Below are 22605 nucleotides of genomic sequence, written 5' to 3'. Positions count from 1 at the left end.
GGTACAAGAAAAAAAAAGTTATAATGAGAAATTTCAAAAATAATAGTAAAAAATAATATTTTTTTTATATTAGGTATTATATAATATATTATATAATATTATATTATAATATATTATATATTATATAATATTATTTTATTTTTATATTATATTATAAAAAAGCGTTAAAAGTATAAAACATTGAAAAACCATAATCTTTTTAAGAAAAAAGTCGTTCAACGATATACAGTAGACCATTTTAAAGGTAATTGATTTCTATTCCTATTACGTGTACCATTACATATACCTAAAGTTACGTAGAAAAAAGTTACAGAACAATATTTGCGAAATAACAAGGAAATTTGCCCAAAATTGCTGTGAGTGGCGAACTTTGAAAAATCATATTTCGAAAACTCTAAATGCTAATTACCTCTACTAAACAACATTTTAAAGAAGAAATATGTAGATTTTTTTCTGTAAAGCAATGCCTATAGGTACCTATATTCTCGTGGACAGAAGTTATGGGACAAAAAACAAAATTTCTTTCTTTTGGGTCTCTTTGTGCTTTTTCTTTTGAATATATATTTGTAAAAAAAAGTATCATTGACTTTAAAAAGTGATATTTAGATAGGAAATTTAACCAGGAACAATTTTTATGTAGATATGTTTGTACCAAAAGTGCATGGAACTCACCCTAATGTAACCTGTGCCCAGGGACTAATTCACCCATTTCTCAAAAACGCACCCCTTTAAATGGTAGCACTCCGCGGTTTTTTCATATATAGATGTCCATTGACCATATGAAATAATAAAACCTCGTTAACGTTGTAGTTCCCTTTAGCTATCTTATTTTGAATATAATCAATAGCCTATACATATCAAATGGTGATCCCTTTCATCCTCATTTCTATTCAGTTCAGAGATGAACTCAACCAATAAAGTCCTTTTATCTGGTTTAGATCAGCCTATACCTAAACAAAAAGTTTGGCTTTACTGATAACAACACAGCACAGCTATTTGTTTAATTCCAAATACCGCATTATTACCGAATCTTCATTGTGGTTTGTTAACAAATTAGGTATTTTTGACAGCTTGGTTAATACGTGGTTAAATAAAATAATATGTCTATGAATGTATGCAACAAATAATAATAAATTCTTATAACAATGCCTATAAATAAACCATAAAATATAACAATTGAAAGATTTATTTTAATAAAATTAAAAATAAAACTAAAAACAAAACTTATATTGAGAGCAAGTTTCTGGTAACGCCTTCGTGGTTTCTACAATTTACCAACCAACCGAATGCTGAAACGAAGAAGGCCAGAGGAGATCTATAAATTGCATCTCACTTCCTGCCTATTCAGCGTGGCAAAATTCCAACGAAACCAAGAGACGTCTTATATTTCAGTTCGATCATAGAGTGCCATAAACGCCCTTACCGCTTTTAAGCTGTTGTTCTGAAGCTATTTCCTTGTGGCATTTTTACGATTAACTATTTAGATGGGAAATAATCCACAATTAAATTGAAAAAATAATTTTTTTACCGTTTCGACGCCCAAATCGGATGTCGTTGTCAAATTACAAAATACTACTAAAATAAACAAAAATGTTGTTGCTAAGTAAAAAAAAATTCTTCTAATAATTTATTTAATCTGAATCATTTATATTGGCAATTCAGACGTATATTATACATTTTAAAGTAGAAGACTTTAAAATGATATCGCCAATATTTATGAGTTGCATTCCTGGGACGACTTTACTAAAAGATAGTTCATTCGATTACATGAAATCAATCCCAACTCAAGAATATCCGTCACAAAAAAATCATAGCAAGTGATCTGTCTTTAAAAAGACAACTAAATGTAACGATGACAGTAAAATTCTCGCGTTAGAGATTCCATAGTAAATCAGGAGGGAAAACCAGGAAAAAACCTCGTGATACTATCCCGACATCGTAAGTATTTGGTCTTACATTGAATTTACTTTCAAAAGTTAATACCAAATTCTGACTTTAATATGTTTAAATTATAAATAATATTAATAATAGATAGATATACAATAAGTAATACTAAAATATGAAATATGTATTAACTCGATATGTTATTGGCTTACTAATCGTGGTATTTTCTTTCTTTTGACTTTCTCTTTCAGTATGGGTAACCACATCCTACTGCATTCTATCGAGGAATTTGCGACACAATTGGTTTCATTTAGCATAATTAGAGCCGCTTCTTTGATTTTTCTCTTTTTACTATCTGATTCTTTCAGGACTATACTTGAATCTCTCCACTGAATTCTATGTTCATTATCCCATGCGTGTTGACATATTTGAGATCTATCAAATTCTCTATTTTTAATATAAGACTGATGTTCACTTATTCTAACGTTTAATGGTCTTGATGTTTCACCTAAATAAAATTGTTCGCATTCACAAGGTATTTTATAAATGCAATTCTTTGTTTACTTCATTCTACGTTGTCTTTGTTCTTTCTTGTTCATTGTTAGGTTTAGTTTTAGATAGAATAGATCTCAACGTGTTTGTTGTTTTGAATGTTGTTGAAATGTTGAATTTATTTCCTATTGTTTTCAGTTTCTCGGATAGAACTTTTATATATGGTATTGATATTTTCCTCGTATTATTTCTTGTGAATGTTGTAGGATATAATTTTAAAGTCTTCTACTTTAAAATGTATAATATACGTCTGAATTACCAATACAAATGAGTCAGATTAAATAAATTATTAGAAGATTTTTTTTTACTTAGCACCAACATTTTTGTTTATTTTAGTAGTATTTTGTATTTTGACAACGACACCCGATTTGGGCGTCGAAACGTTAATAAAATCATTTTTTCAATTTAATTGTGGATTATTTCCCATCTAAATAGTTAATCGCTTCCAAGCTAGTTAGTTTTTAGAGATAGTTATATATACACTCTCTGATGAAAGCTAACGAGCTTGAAACCGGTAAAGGTGTTTATGGCACTCTCTAAGCGAACTGAAATATAAGTTTTACAACGACATTATTATTTACTATTAGTTTTACTCCTAACTGAGTATGCGGGACCAAGTTTTCGTTGGAATTTTGCCACGCTGAACAGGCTGGAAGTGAGATGCAATTTATAGATCTCCATGGCCTTCTTTGTTTCAGCATTCGGTTGGTTTGTAAATTGTAAAAACCATGAAGGCGTTACCAGAAACTTGCTCTCAATAAAAGTTTTATTTTTAGTATTATTAAAACAAAATTTCCAATTGCTTTATGCAGATGTCGCCACGGCATATATATCATGTTATTTGGTTGTAATTCGGTAGGTACTAACAGTCTAGCGATTTGTTTTAGTTCATTCAGAGATAGTCATAATATGCACTCTTTGATGAAAGCTAACGAGCTTGAAACCAGTAAGGGTGTTTATGGCACTCTCTGGGCGAACTGAAATATAAGACGTCTCTGGGTTTCGTTTTACAACGAAATTATTGATAACATAACAGATACATGTATAATAAACTTATTCTCGAAATTGATTTCAGATATCCTCACCCAGATGCTGAACCTCGGTCGTATTCTGGATCCAACGCAGACTCGTGGAACGATTACCAAACACGACACAGAATTCCACTACCTAATCCGTTCAATACTCCCCAGGATTATCAACCTCGACAGAGAATTCCAGGACATAATTCGTTCAATCCTCCTCACGAATATGAACCAAGACATAGAATTCCAGTACAACTTTCGTTCAATCCACCTCACAATCATGATACATCAAATTGTGAATCTTGCGACGATGACAGAAATGCTAGAAATAATCGGAAGCCTGAAGTAGCAGTTACAAAATACGCTAATAATAGCGCAAAAGAGGTAATTTTGTTTATTGTTTTCACCCAATTTTGAAAAAATGTGAAAACTGAATTATCCACGTCCGTCTGTCCGTCTGTCTGTCTGTCTGTCCATAAACACAACTCCTCGGTCATTATACCAGGTAAAATGACAAATGAGGTGTCAAATAAAAGCTTATAATCCAAGGATGGTACTAAATGTGAGAAATTTGACCTAGGCTGTCTGTCTGTATGTCCGTCCGACCGCGAATATAACTCCTCCGCCATTATACCAGGTAGAATTACAAATGAGCTGTCAAATGAAAGCTTATAATCCAAGCATGGCACTAAAGGTGAGAAAGACCTGGGACTTTCGGTTTTAGAAATGCAACCAGAGGTACTGTTTTAAAGTCACCGGAATAGTACAAGTGATATATTATTCGAAGCGCCTTAGCAAGACGAGAACAATGTATATACTTTCGGTTTCATGACTGTATATCCATCTGTCGGTCCGTCCACAAATACAACTCCTCCGTTATTAATACAAATAGAATGACAAATGAGGTGTCGAATGTAAGCTTATAACCCAAGCATGGTAGTAAATATGAGAAATTTGACATCGGACTTTCGGTTTTAGAGTTGCAACCGTAAGTACTGTTTTAAAGTCACCGAAATAGTATAAGCGATATATCATTCGACGTGCCCTAGCAATATGAGAAAAAATGTAAAATTTTAGTTTTAATATCATTTTCGGTTAAAAAGTTCTAACCAGAAGTGCCATTATAGTCGCAGAAATAGTACATGTAAAACATCAATCGAAGCGCATTGAAAAATTGAGTTTGAATCTTTAGTTCCAATTTTGAAATCATTTCTGTTTAAACAATGATGACCCAAAGTTTAGTAAAAATGACTCAAAATTAGTAAATTCTTATATCAATCGACACAAAGTTACACGAAGAGTTCAAATATCCATTCCAGTTCTACTTTCGATTGGTTTGGGTGAAAACCTAGAACTTACGAAGTCCAATTACTTGTTTATATAGAATTACATATTAGTAAAAATGATATCTGATTTTTTGAAAATTACTGTTTAAATAATGACAAGAATAGCGGTTAGCGGTGTATGGACAAGAAAACAGTCTAACGATGAACGTCAAGAAGACAAAATTTATAAGAATATCTAAAACTGAAAGCAATAACGAAAATCTTCTCATAAACGGAACAAATGTCGAACGAGTAGACCAATACCTATGCATATCTTAGGTCTTAGAACAATGATCATTTCCACAAATTATTACTTCCAAGTAATTATTATGACTTAAGAGAGTTTTGGAATTCATTCACGTTTCTCGACTCTATTTACGAAATCGAAATTACGCGTGAGTCTGTAAACTCTTCAACAATTGCGAATTTTAAATAGAAATATTTAAAATAGAGATTAAATGAAGAGTAATCGTCCAGGAGCATCGGTATGGAGTTTATTCTTAAAACGATGGCTTTTATTTTCATCCCTATTGGTTCGAATTTCATTATATTAATTTAATCCCCACATTTTCAACACTATCTACAGTTGCGTCATTGTGCATCTGAAACAAGGTCTAAAAGGGCGCGTATTTCAATAAGGACGCAACTTCTCTGTAGTGGCTCAGCACATGTTACAGTTCTGTCGTTTTTGTATCATCTGCACGCAATATTTTAGAAGTTAATTACGCAATAAATAGGAATTGCCAAAATTTCGAGTTACGTCATTGTTCTTCCGAGACGGCGATATATGCACCAGTAGATGGAACTACCCACAGAATGGGGTCAAATGACCCTTAAATTACATAATTGAGGTATTAAAAATAATTTATTAACATTATGACACTAAGTCGATGTTAAAAGATAACATACATATTATATTGTTAAAGCGGACATACAGATCCCTGCTCGAAAACCAGGAAGCAATCCGATGAGAGGTGAAGACCAATGACCTGTTGGTGACAACCAACTCAGATCGATGCCAAATTAAGAAAGATTGTGATATAGTCAAGTCCCATTTATCCGTGAGCGGTTCATCCGTAGGGCGAATTATCCGCGTCTCTGTAGAATCTTTTTTTAATATTAAATAATATGACTTAAGAGAGTTTTGGAAGTCATTTGCGTTTCTCGACTTTATTTACGAAATCGAAATTGCGCGTGAGTCTGTGAAATCTTCAACAATTGTGAATTCATGGAGAAAACTGTTTCCAAACATCGAATATTATGTTGAACTAGCAGTTAGAGAAGATAAAAATGAACTGCCTGTCCTTACAAGTGTAATGAACGCAGTTCCTGGGGGAGAGAATATGGGCGAAAGGAACTAGCACGAGTGGTTAGACTACGACGCTACCTACCCAGGATTTGAGCAGCTAATGGGCGAAGACATCCTAAGAAAATTCTGAGGAGAAAATCAGGGAAGTGATGAAGAAAAGTATCTTGTACTTGGTGGACAAAAGACTCACAAAGCGGCCTTGTGTCACGTGAATAAACTTCTAGAATACCTAGGACCTAGAGTCTAGAGGACCAGGTCGACGCGTTACTTGCTGAAAAACAGATATTGTTTGTCCACTATAACTTGTCACATGCGTCACGATTCATTTTCAAATAAATTAAATCAAAACATAAAGTGAAACGAACGTTGATGTGTAGATGCATTTTGCATACTATATACTACATACATCGGCGTACGTTTCACTTTATGTTTTGACTTAATTTGTTTGAAAATGAATCGTTACGCATGGGAAAAGTTATTGCGGACGAACTATACTGCATAAAGTGAAATGTAGAATAGAGAAACACGTTTTGCACGCAAAGTAGCAGAAATAAGTCACAGACTACTTTTAAAAAGTGTAAAAATGTAGGTAAACATTGAAAATTTCAAATTAATGCTTTAGATTAAACTATCGTTTCATTTTTGACATTTATGTATTTGACTTCATATAGCAGACTACCCTGCTATAATCCCAAAGCCACAGCGGTATAAAACGGGAGACTATTATTATATGTATTTGACTTCAAGTTACGGCTTATCCGCGATTTTCGTTATCCGCGACAACCATACCAGTCCAGTGGCGGCCCGTGAGGTAGGGCCATAGAGCCATGGCACTACCTTGCTAACTATGCAGAAACATATTTTTTATCTTCAAAACTTTTTAATTCCTGTTAATTTTTTCGTGTCTATTTCTTTTGATCTTCGATACTGATACGAAAGTCTCCTAAAGTAAAAACCTAATATTTTGTGACATAAGAAATTTGCTTCAAATAATATTAAACGTCGTTTTTTAAGTTTTGTACAAAATGTGTTGGTTTAGTACTTTGTGTCACTATTCCAGTCATTCTGGTGCATTTACAAACATTTCTCTGGCAACACTGCACACAAGCGATTTTATTGGATACTTTATTGAAATTAAAATTTCAAATTTAAGATACAATGTGGTATTACTAGGTACCTAAAATAATAAAATATATATTACCCCGATGATTTTACCTAAAATCTAATTTTAGGGATGCTCAATATTATTTTTTATTAAACTTATAAAACATAAAATTTGTTAACCTAGCTTTCTTCAATCTTCCAAATTACTTAATTAAAACTTTTTAACTACTTATTAAAGTTTATTAACGTAAGCAATATCTTTTACTATGTCACAGAAGTATTTAGCAATATTTACACGGACATTTACTTTAAGATACTAAAATAACACTATACTATCATATGCCTTCAATGTATTCATGCCAGCCGCCAGACATATTGGAATAGTTTGACAGATCGTTGGATTCCCTAATTCGACAGGAGAATCTCCTTCGTGCCGAAGTCAGTACTGGCACGACTAAAGAGAGAAAGATTTTACGAGCATTCTATGTGAGTGACAGACAAAGAGTGGACTATTAGTATACCTTAAAATTAGAATCTCTGTGCCAGGCACGAGGGTATGATGCCAGGTCTATTTATTTTGAGTTTCTTTACGTGCTGGTTTGTCGCTTTTATTATGTATATTTTCTGTTAAAAAGTTTTTGTATTTATAATTAAACTTTTAGTGCATCATGATCGTGGGTATTTTAATAATATTTTGATTATTTCTCAAGTTTAATTCATTAGTTGACAATGATGATTAGTATCTTAAAAAAATTTTTGGTGGTTTTTCGCTAGAAAAAAAACTACAAATGTTATAAGGTGTTGTGGAGCTTTCGAGTTAGCTTTAAGAGGTCACAACGAAAAAGAAAATTCAGAAAGTAGAGGCATATTTAAGGAGCTGGTCAATTTTAGCGCCGAATTAGACAACGACTTAAAGGTTCATATTATTCAAAGTACCAGATCTTTCAAAGGTCTACATTCTCCAGACATTTAGTTGCTTCTAATTTATTTATGTCGGAGAAGTTTTCTGCGTATAAGCATCAGTTTTTCGAATAATTTCTTAATGAAACATGGAGACAATTTTAATTTTTAAGCAAAACTCGGTTTAAAACTGAATTAGAAGTAGGTACTGTATTAGCGAGACGAATTAAGTACTACCTCTGGGGCTGTTTCGCTATCGGTTTTATTGTAGAGGGAAGGTTTAAAAAGCACATTTGAAGAAACTATTAAACTTTTAAGTATTTTAGTTACCATTCCTATACCAACATCTGAAGCAGAACGCTGTTTTTCGATGTTAAAACATATTGCTTTAGGTATGCTATCTGCAGAAAATTATTTTGTAAATTGTATTGATAATTTTAATTATAAAGTCATTGAAAACTTTGCAACCAAAAAATAGAAGAATGAACTTCATATAGGTATCGTAAACTTTAAAAGTGACATTACAAAAATTTGTGCATGTGTGTGAATAATGAAATAGTATTATTTTTATAAATTGGTAAATAGAGACTAAATCGTAATAACAATTTTCTAGCACTATCACTATCAGCAGTAAATGCTGGTAGCAGGTTAAGAGGTTTTTATTATTAATTAATTTACGGAACGGTTTTGATCAATGTTAGACAATTGCTTGGCACCTCAGATCAATAAACTTAAGATACATAAGATAAAAGTATCCGCGCATATTTTTTTTTAGTTTTTGTTGTCAGTATACCTTTTTTTGACAATATCGTGAATCCGCGTCACTAAAAATTTTGGCGACTGCCCGAGTTCTGGCACTGGGAGTTCGGGGACATTCAGCACCGAAATAAAAATTATACAATGCAAAGAACTCATTGAATTAAATCGGAAGATCATGTTTTTAGTTCATGAATTTTTCATGTTTTAAAGATGACAAAAAAACTTTTTACTCGACAAAAAAGCTGAAAATCGCATGCTTAACTAATTTATAATTTAAACCTACCGTTAGTACGACTAGGTTATCGTAGGTATTATTATTACGCAGAAATTCCGTAAATTATTGATTGTTTAATATCATAGTATAATTAATAAAGTACATATTTGTAGCATTGTATCTAACACCTGTTCACCTTGGTAGATCTACACCTACAAAATATAATTTATAATAGATAGCTTTGTGCGATAATTAATTTGTTATACTCATACTTTGTTAATAATACTAATGGAAAATTGAATTCAGAATCAAAAAATCGTAACATATAATTTTTTATATGGTAGTATCAAAAATATTCGAAGAAAAGTCCCGACGGTAACATCAAAAATGTGACTCATGCTAAATAATTATATGTCATTATTTATATATTATGTAAACTAATTTAATAATGTTTTTGTTTACTAAAATTTTGCCCATTAAAATTGAACTTAAATGAGATGAAAGTAAAGATTAGATACGGTGAATAAATTAATGTTTACTCTTAAATCTAAATTTTAGAAAACAAATACAAAAGGTGTAGGCTTAAAATGCCAAAGAAAAGAATATACACGTAGAAACCACCAGCAGTTTAAGAAGAGAGAATTGTAAGAAACCAAATACACTATGTATTAATTATACAAAGATACAAGAATACAAGTATATCAGCAAAACATATCCTAAGACTGATAATACAGGGAACGATAAGAGGACTGGTCTAAATGCAGTTAATAGAACTTTTGAAAGCAACGACAGATAAAGTAAATATAGCGATGATAATATCCAACCTCCGATTGGGAGATGGCACTTAAAAAAGAAGCAAAATAAAATCGTCAAAATAAACGTATTTTTAATTAAAATTGTAGTTAACTCCCATTAAATAAAGTAGATACTATTCGTTAGTTTGTCATAGTAGGGGAGCAAAGTATGCTAAATGTGCAGTCACTCGAGCGTTATGGGGACCTATTGGGTTGTGAAGAGTAGGTCCTAAAACCAAAAAAAGTTAAGTAAAGTTTTCCATTTTAGTGGGCGCTTGCCATTTTTTAATTTGATTTTCCATTTCCAACAATCGTTTTTTCCGATTATAACGCCATTTATCCATAATTCAAAAAAATGTTTCGAATAAAAGTTACTTATTTTTACGTAAGAAATCCAAATCTGCAATAAAAAGTGGGTGCTTCTATTTAATATTTTAAAGTAACCCCGACCCCCCACCCCACCCCTCCTCCGTGGGTGTCCTGTTTGGTGCCATTCGATTGATTTTTCAAAAATATTGAATAATTGTATTTTACAGTTTTTCGATCTGATATTCATTTCGCGAAATATCGCGGGATTCGTATTTAAAATATTAAATTTACCCCCTCACCGTGGGAAGTCGTGTTTGATATCATTCGATAGATTTTTAAAAAATATTAAGCACATATTTTTTAGTTTTTCGATCTGTCATTCATTTCGCGAAATATTCGCTTTTTTCTTGTGAAACTTTAGGACTCACCCATTTCTTTACGCCCGGCTCAAATCGTCAGATTTTTGAAATATACACTCTTTTTCATGTACTTAACATACCTTATCTTAATCTGACAATTTCGAGTTTTTTTAAGGTTAGATTTTTTTTCGGGCCTTCCTTATCGAACTTCCCTGTGTTAAGAGCCAATGTTTGGTAGAGATACATCTGCAGGGTACCAGGTTTCTCCCCATATGATAATCTGACGCGCTCGAGTAACTGCAAAAAACCCGCTTGGGCTCCCCTACCATCAGTGCCCTCCAAAAATTGACCTTGACTGTGCTTTTTGGTTTTCTCTTAGTAATATTAGGAAAATGTAGTATGTGAAGTAGTTAATCGAAACTTTAAAGTTGTGCCTACAATTTACAAATAAAAACTAATCAACAAAAATTGGATTTTTTAGATTCCCAGAGATTATTTGGAAAAATTGGATATGTATGACGTAGATGATATTTTACTAAACTATCTTGACGGATATGAAGATGACGACCAGACGCCATTATTTTCAAGTAAGTTTCCATCTTATCATACGCTTATCTACAAAAAATAACCTGCTAATAGTATAACAGTAATTTACTTTTGAATGGAGAACGAGCGAACTAATTTTACTTAGGCACTATTACTATGGACTATGTACTATTACTATTACTATGGAACATAGTTGTCGATGATCTGATTCATGGGCTAAGCGCCCAAGGAATCTGGGTCCAGGGTTTCGCAGATGATATCGTAATACTAACTAGGGGAAAATTTCCCAGCCCTGTTGCGTATCAGATGGGATAAGCCCTTCACTACATAGAGAACTGGTGTCTGAAAGAGAACCTCTCCGTGAACCCTTCTAAAACTAAACTGGTAGCCTTTACAAATAAGAGGAAGCTTACTGGACTTAGTGAGCTGAAATTATTTGGAGAGGTACTGGAAAGAACCAATGAGGTTAAGTATCTAGGGGTAACCCTGGATTCGAAACTCAATTGGAATACTCATATTACCAATATAACCAATAGGGCTAAGCGACTCTTCTGGAACTGCAGACGAGTTGTAGGTAAAACCTGGGGATTGAAACCAAAGGTGAAATGTTGGTTGTACACATCAGTGATACGACCGACAGTTACTTATGGGTCAGTACTCTGGTGGAGAAAGACGGCTTTGCAATCTTGTGTGACCACTCTCACCGCCCTACAAAGACAAGCGCTTCTAAATATAACAGGAGCCTTGAATAGTACAGAAACGGCTTCATTAGAGGCTATCACAGGTCTCCCTCCGCTGGAATTGTATATTTCGGCGGTAGCCTTTATGACCATCCTGAGGCTCAAAGCAAACAATATTTGGAGGGCAAATTATGTATTGAATAGCCACACAAACATTACTGGGACTATACTTGAGGAATCCATCTTTATTATGAACTTAGATATGATGACACCAGAACTAATCTTCACTGGGAAGATTAACACAATTATACCATCTAGAGAACAAACAGTCCCAAACATTAATGGAGACTTAATATGGTTCACTGATGGATCTAAAACTGCCCATGGTACTGGATCAGGAGTTTTTGGGCAAACATGTAACTATAATAAATCTTACAGCCTAGGTCAACATACAACGGTGTTCCAGGCTGAAGTTTTTGCTTTGGTGGCCTGCATTGATGAAATCATTGATGAGGACCCTAAAGCTAAGAGAATCAACATTTACACAGATAACCAAATCAAAACTGGTGAGAAACTGCAAAGATTTCCTCAATAACCTGCCAAAAGACAATAAAGTGTCTTTAATATGGGTGCCGGGTCATGAAGGGGTGCATGAGAACGAACGAGCAGATATGTTAGCGAAACAAGGCTCGAGAAAAACTTTTGAAGGCCCAGAACCTTTCTGTGGCATCACTAAAGATGCTATGAAAAACGAGGTTCAGAAATGGCTGATAAAGAATCATCAAAATAAATGGAGAACCACTCAAGGGCAAATCCAGACTAAAAAAATAATCAAGAATATTGATAAAAAACTCTCGAACAGTTTGATGAACCTCAATAAGCGAGAGATCAAAACGGTCACTGAAATGGTGACTGGACATTGCCGTTTAAGAAATCACCTATACAAACTAGGTAAGGTGAATGAACCATGGTGCAGAAAGTGCGAAATGGAAGAAGAAACTGCCATACACATACTATGCCATTGCAGTGTGCTAGGTGATGTAAGGCAGAACTTCACTGGTCAAATGAGGTTTGAACCAGAAGAGATCCTAAAACTACCAATAAGAAAACTGTTGGCCTTCGTTGAGGTCACAGGAGGCCACTTTCTGTATGATTTCATCCATTATCAGATTAAATATTAATGGGCTTAGCGAATCTCCTTGTCTAATCCCAGTTTCATACTTGATAGGTTGCGATAATTTTCTGATCATAGCTATGGTATCTTTATATATACTCTCAATGGTTTTTATTAAATCCAGTGATATTCCCTTTTCATCTAGTAAATGTATCGCGTCACGAATTCTCACTGTATCAAACGCTTTCTTCAAATCTATCAGGCACATATATGCTGGTTTGTTATTACCAAAACTGCATCCGTGCATGATCTTCCTGTCTGAAATCCTTGCTGCTCCTCTTGCAGTTATGCGTTCATTTATTTTTGTCGCTATAATTCTTGTTGTCAATTTGAGTGTTGTATTTAAAAGATTTATTGCTCATTAATTATTTGGGTTTTTCTTATCTCCTTTCTTGAAGAACATCAGCATGATAGCTCTCCTCCATTCATCTGGTATTCTCTTCGCCGTAATTATTTTATGAATAAGAAGTTGCAGTTGTTGTAAGAGTAAGAGTAAGACTCAAAGATGTAATACATCTTGTGTATAACAGGGAAGTTCCCTTAGATAGTATAAAACTATTGAAAACATCTAACAAAACAACAAAATGGAAGTCAGCATAGATGGCCAACCTACAGATCCTATATACATAGACAGCGGAATAAGACAGAGGGATTCAGTGAAGAAATGAGCTTTGATGGCACAATCGATTTTTGTGGCAAACACCACAAGCATAAAAGTTAACTAATACATAAGGGCTAACGTAACTTAAAACGTTATTTTAAAAAATTGTTTGTAAATTTTTGTTTTAAATTTTAAATTGTTGAAAATTTCAAAATTGTCTAACTACTTTCTTGTCTTTTGCAGGTAGATTTGGATCTGACACAACACAAGAGAGAAGTAAGTTGGAAAAGAGTGAGTGTCTATTGAATTAGTAAGCACGCGCTTGGAGCTTGATGTCTGTATGTATATGTAGCCTTGCAAATAATTGTGCCCACTTTTTGCATTGTACGTAGCATCTTGTAAAGGCTAAAAACATTGTGCAAGTTATATCAGCTTGTTTTACAAAATAAAATTGTTATGAGTATATACAGGCAAACCAGAATATAAATAGACGTGACTGTACATGCTTCTTCTTCTTCAGGTTCCTTCCCCTATCGGAGGTTGGAAATCATCATCGCTATTTTAATTTTATTGGCCGCACTTCTGAACAATTCTAATGAGCTGCAACCGAACCACTCTCTCAAATTTCTTAGCCAGGATATTTTTCGTCGTCCTGGGTTTCTCTTCCCTTGTATCTTCCCTTGCATAATTAACCTAAGTAATACGTACTTCTCGCCCCTCATTATGTCACCCAGACCCCAGATATTGAATCTTTCTAATTTTAACAGTTTTTATGACTTCACATTCTAGCAGGTACATGCTAGCAGGTTTCAAATTACGGCATAGAGAATGCCGTAAATCAAATTGCTCAGTTGATCGAGAATCGCTTAGCTGGTTATGTGGATAAGCTTCTGAAACTGTTTTCTTTTGTGGCATGTCTATAAATTTTATATGGGGATTACGCCACAATTGCTTGTAATGCCAGGTAGAGCTGGCATTACAAGCATTACCTAAAAAAACTGATACGACTATAAGTAAGATTTGATCATTTTGAGCAGTGTATTTAATTGGTCTGGCATTATATTATATTTATTATGACAGACAAATACTAAAATAAACAAACAAACAACTGATTACATATGTTAATTCATAAATTGTAATAATAATTATTAAGGTGTAAATTTTGATACTGTTTTGAATTCCTGCATTTTATAAAGAGTATACCGACCTACTTACCTACCTATAAATGATGGTTTTTACATCAAATAGGGTTGTTGTTCTCCCCTCTGTGGCGCAGTGGTAAGAGCGCCTACCTTTGAAACGAAAGGTCGGGAGTTCGAATCCTACCAGGGGCAGAAATTTTTCATTTATTATAAATTAATAAATGAAAAATAGTTTCTGTCCTTGTGGGATCGGTACTCACCGGAGGGACCGCAGACGTTCGGAAACAATTAGCGTCTCTTTGCAAAGACAATGACGTCGACTTTGCAAAGTAACAAGACACTTACTCAACACACACACTACACATTACTCCCCTGACTTAGTGATAAGTTATACAATTACGTGGCTAAAGGTTCTAGTTCTAAACCAAAGCCAGAATCAGAGAAAAAAAAAGGGTTGTTGTTATTATTTTTTGAGATTGAACAGAAGTTATCTGACAAATTTTAAGATTTGGCAGTGACAGTGACAGTAGGTAAATAATAAGTATTTATCCTTCAAAATACACTGCTTAATTTTCTACAAAATACGCGTTAAGAGTCGTAGTTATCAGTTCTTTTGTTGTTCTTTCTATCTATTGTTTCGTCGAAAACAGTGGGCATTGCTCAGAGTTAATGAGCCTCAGTAACGGTAACCCATACTACCTCTCAGATTCTTTACCAACCTGAAAGCTCTCGTTCTTGAATCCGCAAAACTTTAATAATTACTTCTTATTGCAAAATATTCACAAATTATCATTTACCATTTTGTAACAAATCGTCATCGAAAATTACTTTTAAAATGTGACTTTTTGTAAAGCTGTACTTTAACTGACCCTAACTAACCCCATATACTCTCAGTAGGGGGTTATATCCTACTATATTGTTATATTCAACTGGTATACGTTTAAGAAATTTCTAGAATTTATTCTTGATTATTTGATATTTTTTAATTTTCGATATTTCAGGTAACTATAAATATATTCGTGTAAATATTGAAAAGCTTATAGCTGACAATTTAAATGTTTTGTGGATAGGACTTGGACCCAACCCTAAAAAATCATTATTACCTCCCTCATGGGCCTTCGTTTATTCATTTCGATTTAGACAACTGTTTTAACACAGAAAATTTTCGGAAGGGAGCAGAGAGAAAATGCACGAAATTGTCAACTTCTGAGTGCCCGACAACATCGAGCACTCTTAAAAATATGTCAGACAATAGATTGTTTTATAAAAATATTTACAATTAAGTGGTAATATTTTCCGACAAATTATTGGGTACTCCAGTTGTCGAACGCTCCAAAGTTGACGACTTCATGCATTTTCTCTGCGCCCTCCCCCTTCCGAAAATTTTCCGTATTAGAAAACTTTCATGAGAGAGATAATCATGTTTTTTTAGTCTGGGCACAAAGTCTATGATATTAACAAAGTAACAATATTTTTTTTCCACAGAAGCGGGTTATATTCCTGCTAAAGCAGGTTGTAAGCCGGAAAACACTACAGTTCCTCTGGTAAATTCAGACGATCCTTCCATTTTGTACATTCCCAAATGTACAAGAATCGAGAGATGCAATGGGTGCTGTTCACATCGACTACTTGCATGTCAGCCTATTGAAATCGAAACTATTTCTGTACAAGTAAGTGACGCTAAAACAACTTTTAACTATATAGGTGTAATCTGCCTTGTTAGCCCTGTAATTAGTAATGAATGAGTAATGTGTAGTGTCTATAGTAAATGTCTTGTTACTTAGTAAAGTCACTTCCATTGTCTTTACGAAGAGACGCTTATTAAATCTGAACGTCTGCTGTCCCTCAGGTGTTCTGATTCAATAAGCGTTGTTATGATAACACATGAGAACTGTCTTATTGAACAAATCGTATATATTTAACAGGTTGACTACCATGAGTACCAAATGTGGTACAAAGAAAACTTGCCATTTATGCTGCATCTCTTCTAGAGCTTGTTGACCCCTGAGGCCACGATGGTTTTATTTATCATGTTAATGTTGGCTTTTGTAAGAACCTTTTGGGGGTTAATTAATTTCGTTTAAGTAACCCTTTTTAACCTGAGCACCTATGTTGGTGCTCATGGCCGAGTGACTGCTGAGGTACAAGCATGCAGTTTTGTAAGCTATATCGAGTAACAAATTTGGCCCTCAATACTTGAATCTATCTGCTACAGTCTGACTGAGTACTATATATGGTACTCAGTCTAGTGTGGTACTCAAATGACTCTTTGTAATGCAGGGAAAACGTGGAAGGAAGTCAACCTGTTAATGGATTAACTGTGTTGGAAAATAAAAAATATGCTATTAAGTTTACAATATGCAGAAAAAACAAAAAAATCTGTCGAGTTAATCCACCTTAGGTTAAGCGTGGTTAAGCTGCGGACTGCACCAGAATATTAAGTAATGTTAAATATTTAGTAATTATAAAAAATAATTAAATACTCACTGTTCCAATAAGAGATTTTAAGCATTGATTTGGATTAAGTAACTATACTTAGTCTCTTCCATTTGTAACTTTCTTAAGAAAGAACTTCACTTAAATCGGATTCAGCTATACATAAATATAACTAATCGACTGGACGTTGATCTTCTGTGTAGTTAACTTTCTTATGTACGGCGATGAGTACGGGTCTTAATTTTAGAAGAAATTTACTTGTTACACCAGTCAAATCTGGAACCCTATAATACGGTATCAATAAGATTCGTATCGACTGAAAGAGGAAGCATAAAGTAAAAGTGAAAATAAGAAAAACAAAGAGGGCGTATTAGAAAATAAATATCTACATTTTCCTTACCAAATTAAATTGGGTAATTTAACTAACAGAGATGGTGGTGTAACAAGTGTTGCAATTGCCTCCGCACAGGGATATTATTTATTATAAGTACATATTTATCTTACAAACATGTGTAAAAAATGTATGAATCATAAGCATGAACCCTAACCAAATCCGACGCAACCTCTCTACCTATTCTTGAAAGAAAGATATTATGCAAAATATTACGAACAGTGTGAAAATGGAATATGGAGGCTTACATAGATATAACATTGAATTTGAATTTCGTGTAAAAGATATTACTACCATAATCAAGCGAAATCATCTGGAGTGAGTAGGGCATGTAGTACAAGGCAGCCGTTAAAACCGATGATAATATGTAATAATAAGACGGGCAGACCAAAGCTAAAGGGGATCGACGACGTAACACAGAATGCAGAGCAGATCGGTGCTACCAATTGGAAAACACAAGCAACGGACAAAGCAGAATCAAGGTACAGAGCAGACCAATCGATAATTTGACTTTTCCATTAATTGTGTCAACATGGCAAAACCGTAATCTCTTATATAGTGGCTCTATCTATAGTTTAGGTCTAGAATTATACGTTATAAGAGTAATTTTTATTTTTAATTGCGAATTATAATATTTTTACTATCATACATAAGAAGATCATGTAACATAGAAGATCATAAGAAGATCATGCAATACAGAAGACATAAATGGATGGGTGGCAAAACGGAAACAGGAGTGGAAGGAACACATTAGTAGAATGGCAGAGGATAGGATAGTACGAATAGCACGAGATAAGTCACCAAATGGTCGAAGAAGTATTGGCAGACCAAGAAAAAGATGGTGCGATAACTTAAACAATTTAGGAGGCTAATATTGAAGAACAAACAGAAGAAGAATATTTTTACTAAAAAGGGTAATTCCCTGGGTTGGCTGTATACCATATAGTTCAAACAAACGCTAACATAAAGTAATACCACGTCTATGTAATAGGCATAATTTACTAAAATCTTAAAAAATCCCAATGGATTGAATAAAATATGTTCAGAACGAACGTTTTCGGACCTATCAGTTCATCATCAGTGAACTCATATACTTGATAACTAGCCCCAGAACCAAACAATGGTTGTAATTATGATTCAATCTACATTCTAAGGTAGTAAAATTGAGAAGGCTTAACGCCTATGTTAGTAGATAACCTCTGGGAACATGGTGAAATCCTAATCGAGAACTTGAACCAACCATCTTTGGCCAATAATGTCTGCCAATTGGCATTGTTTAGTTCTGGGGCTAGTTAGCAAGTATATGAGTTCACTGATGATGCACTGATAGGTCCGAAAATCTTCGTTCTGAACATATTTTATTCAATCCATTGAGATTTTTTAGGATTTTAGTAAATTATTTTAGTATATTATTTTATAGAAGTGGTTTTACTTCATGTTAGAGTTTGTATATATTATTTTTGTATTGTTTAATTTCTTTCTTTTTTTTAACTTTTCATATTTTTGAACAATGTCAATAGCGTTAAATATATTACAATTTTAACAACGCCAAAATTGGTAGTTAAAATTGTTTTAAAATAAATTATTTTGTTTTTCAGGTTATAAAAGCTCAATACACAGGAGACAAAAAGATGCGATACGTGTCCAAGGAACTCATTCCATTAGAGAGGCATATAAAATGCAAATGTGACTGCAAAGTAAGGGCAGAGGTAAATAATATTCATGCTTTAGCATTATCTATTAACTTCATTTTGCTAGCAATGCATTAACGAACACGAAAAAAATCTAACAATAAAACACTGAAAACCTTTGTTTTCTATACTTCCACAAAATTTATTACAACTATGTGACTACAGCTGTTTCAGCAGAGTGCCTTTCTCAAGTGATCACTTAAGAAAGGCACTCTGCCGAAACAGCTGTAGTCACATAGTTGTAATAAATTTTGTGGAAGTATATAAAACAAATGTTTTCAGTGTTTTATTGTTAGATAAAATGAACTTCCATCAAGTAACGGTCGAATCCATCAATTATTACGAAAAAAAATGTAGAAATGTTTTTATCGTTGCGGTTTTCCAATTTTTTTTCATCTTTATAGAGAAGTCTGGAATCTTAAGAAGACATCTCAGTCCAGAACGCCGCCCGACTGACCTTAGTGCAGGATTCATTCTTCGTAGTCCCAGCGATAGTTCCCGAGGTCTCTAAAACGCTCTCTAGTCGCCGAGGCTACGCCGAATGTCTACCTGCTAAACCAGACCCTCCTCTATTATCCAGTGCTCTGAAAGTGTCAAGTGGAATGGCCGCTGTAAGGCCTACACTCTACCTATGTACATTCATACACTGTCAGCAGGGAGGTCCTTCCCTTTTCCCTGTTTCCCCTTGTTCTGCTCCCAGAATTTAGGGTGTTTTTTCTTTCTTTGTCTTCTTTTCTCCTCTTTGTTTCTTGTACCAAGACCATGTGTTCCTACAACATTCTCGACTCTACCTTGACCTATTCCGACTTTAAAATCTTCTTCTTTTTGTATAGACATGACATCGTTGGGGAACCGTCTCTCGCTGTCCTTACTACTCTATGTATGTGGTCATTCGGCTTATGTGGTCATTCCATTCTATTCTTCTGTTTCTTATCCAGTTATTAATGTTGTCCACCTTGCATCTCCGTTGTATATCTGTACTTCTAGCTCTGTTCCATAGTCTTACCATCGATTTTTCGAAGGTTTTCATCTCCGCTCTTTCGAGCAATCTTTTTGTCCTCTCTGTGTCGGGTCGTGTTTCTGCCGCGTATGTCATTATTGGTCTGATGACTGTTTTGTAAATTCAGGCAACCTGCGGCTCTGCTTGCTCTATTCACTTGATCTTCCACTTCTGTTTCGAGCCTTCCGTAGCTAGATAGTGTGATAATTCGTCTTATTTATGTTGTATGTAAAGACGATCTTATATTTACTTCATATATACACTTGTCATTATAGCTTGTCCAAGATGTGATCATTAACGCTTTACTGCGCATATGATCTTAGTTAAAATACTCTAAAATTTACTTATTACAAAAATATTTTTAGCATTGTCTTCCAAACCAAGTATACAGAAAAGACGAATGCGACTGTGTTTGCACAAACACCGACGAAGAGAACAAATGCTACAGAGACTACGAAAGGAAAGAGTGGGATATTGACACTTGCTCCTGCAAATGTAGAGGAGTATACGACTGCTCCACAGGATCCGTTTACGACCACAACGAATGCAGGTGTAAAACTGCACCAAAGAGAAGATACGCAGGTTTGGAAAGAAAAACGCACAATAGAGAGAAGCAAAATGTTGATCCATTAGACCTATAAATAGATTTTTATTTGTAAAATTATTTAATATATTCATGGAAATAATATTTTTTTATCTCATCAGAATTCAGAGCTCTTTTCCTAAAAGTAGTTTCATTGTGATTTACATAATATATGCAATGTGGTCTATTAGTGTTAGTTTGAACAAAACCACATACTATGTTTCACGTACGTGTATGTTCATACTCACCTTTATATTAACTGAACAAAAAATCCTAAGTATATACTTTACATTTTCCTTAATATCAACAAAAATCTTACGGGATAAAATACTCTAGTTCCAATAAAACAATAACTTAAAAATATTATAATCAGCCTAAATTAGATAAGGAGGAAATTACTGTTTGAGTTAATGCTTTAACACGTCCACTACTTCTAAAAAAAGAAAAATTGTGGCACCAATTGGAGCCACATACAGTTAACAAGGTAATATAAGAACTACTGTTCAAAAATATGATCCAATCAAAGTATGTCTTGCAAACTTTTGCAGGTTAGAAGTTTCTATGGCAATTTTACTGTAGGTATGTGAAATAATGAAACTATAATTAATTTATAATGTAGCCAAACTAGTTCATTGTTCTGGAAGAAAAGAGTGAAGTGAAGAGAGTGAGCACCAATAGAGTTTCGGTAAAAACTGTTTTTTATTAATTTTTAAAATACAAGACTAATAGTTTTGCTTGACAAACTTCTGATATTTGTAGTGTAGAGCCTGAAAATGCATATTCTTGCAGTAATAGAAATATTTAGATATTGTCATTCGAATTTTTCTTTATACATTTTTGTACCATAAACTGACAACCTTTCATTAACGAATAGATTTGTTTTACTTTCAGTCGACATACTGGAATTTTTAGTTTGAATATTTAGCAATGAAATAATATTGTAATTGGGAAAACTACCTAGAGAAAATAAGCTCAAAATTTGTAATCATATCTTATTGGTTCCACATTGCTAATAATTAAATTGTAGAAAGATACTTATATACAGTGCACAGATTCTAAAGGTGTCGGTAGGTGATGTTTTCTATGCGCAGTATTATAGTCGATGTATGAGAGAAAGTATTCAAAGTAATGAAATAAGAAATAATATATGTAAAATGTGTTATTTCAATATTTCGAATACTTTCTCTCTCATACACCGACTATAATACTGCGCATATACGCCTGTACGTACATTACATGATCTCTGATTGCTTCCTTTGACTACAACTTTTCAAAATAAGTTGACAACTATATTTTTTACATTCTATTAACGCGCCATATGAAGTATAATTTGTTTGATGTTTTGGTTTAGATAAATATATGTTTAAATTAGAAAACTACAAAATAATAACATGTTTTAAGTGTAATTTTCAACAAACCAAAATGTGTAATCATATGCCCGTTTCAAATGTTCAGTAAAAAAATTACATTTCTGTACTGATTAATTGTATGTTATATTGTGATATTACATATTATATTATATATTTAATTTTCAAATAAAATAATTAAGCCGAGTATTATTATTTTTCTATCAATGACAACGACCCTGTTTAATTTAGTCTTGAATTAGATGAAGAAGGGGATTTGTTTGATAAAGAGGGAAATTATTGTCTTGCCCGATTGGTCTTTGCACTTACATGATTGGACATCGCACTTGGCTGTTACATATCTGGCTTTGTTACAGTTTTTTAAATAAATATGGTTTTAAATTGTGATAGGTACTAGTACACTTACCAAAAATAAGAAGACCAAAAATAATCATTTTTTTCAAGAATCTTTTTCTCAGAATCT

The 22605-nt window shown here is 33.5% G+C and overlaps 1 protein-coding gene across 4 annotated transcripts in view; it reads left to right on the top strand.

The window, feature by feature from the left end:
* Window positions 1-22329, top strand: part of LOC114342404 (uncharacterized) — a 67653-nt gene extending 45324 nt beyond the window's left edge. Inside the window, exons 3-8 of one of the 4 annotated variants that reach the window (XM_028293235.2) lie at window positions 3512-3842; window positions 11013-11118; window positions 13776-13808; window positions 16160-16344; window positions 19100-19198; window positions 20558-22329. In XM_028293235.2, the coding sequence (XP_028149036.1) occupies window positions 3512-3842; window positions 11013-11118; window positions 13776-13808; window positions 16160-16344; window positions 19100-19198; window positions 20558-20833 (1030 nt within the window). In that variant the 3' untranslated portion in view covers window positions 20834-22329. Of the gene's footprint in view, window positions 1-3511; window positions 3843-11012; window positions 11119-13775; window positions 13824-16159; window positions 16345-19099; window positions 19211-20557 lie in introns of all 4 variants that reach the window. The other 3 variants (XM_028293227.2, XM_028293219.2, XM_028293212.2) reach the window with 3 other exon arrangements.
* Window positions 22330-22605: the final 276 nt, after the last annotated feature.

This window comes from Diabrotica virgifera, chromosome 3, assembly GCF_917563875.1.
Source record: "Diabrotica virgifera virgifera chromosome 3, PGI_DIABVI_V3a".
Lineage (NCBI taxonomy): Eukaryota > Metazoa > Arthropoda > Insecta > Coleoptera > Chrysomelidae > Diabrotica > Diabrotica virgifera.
Note: the sequence above shows the minus strand (reverse complement) of the source record. Positions and strands in the feature narration are given on the sequence as shown.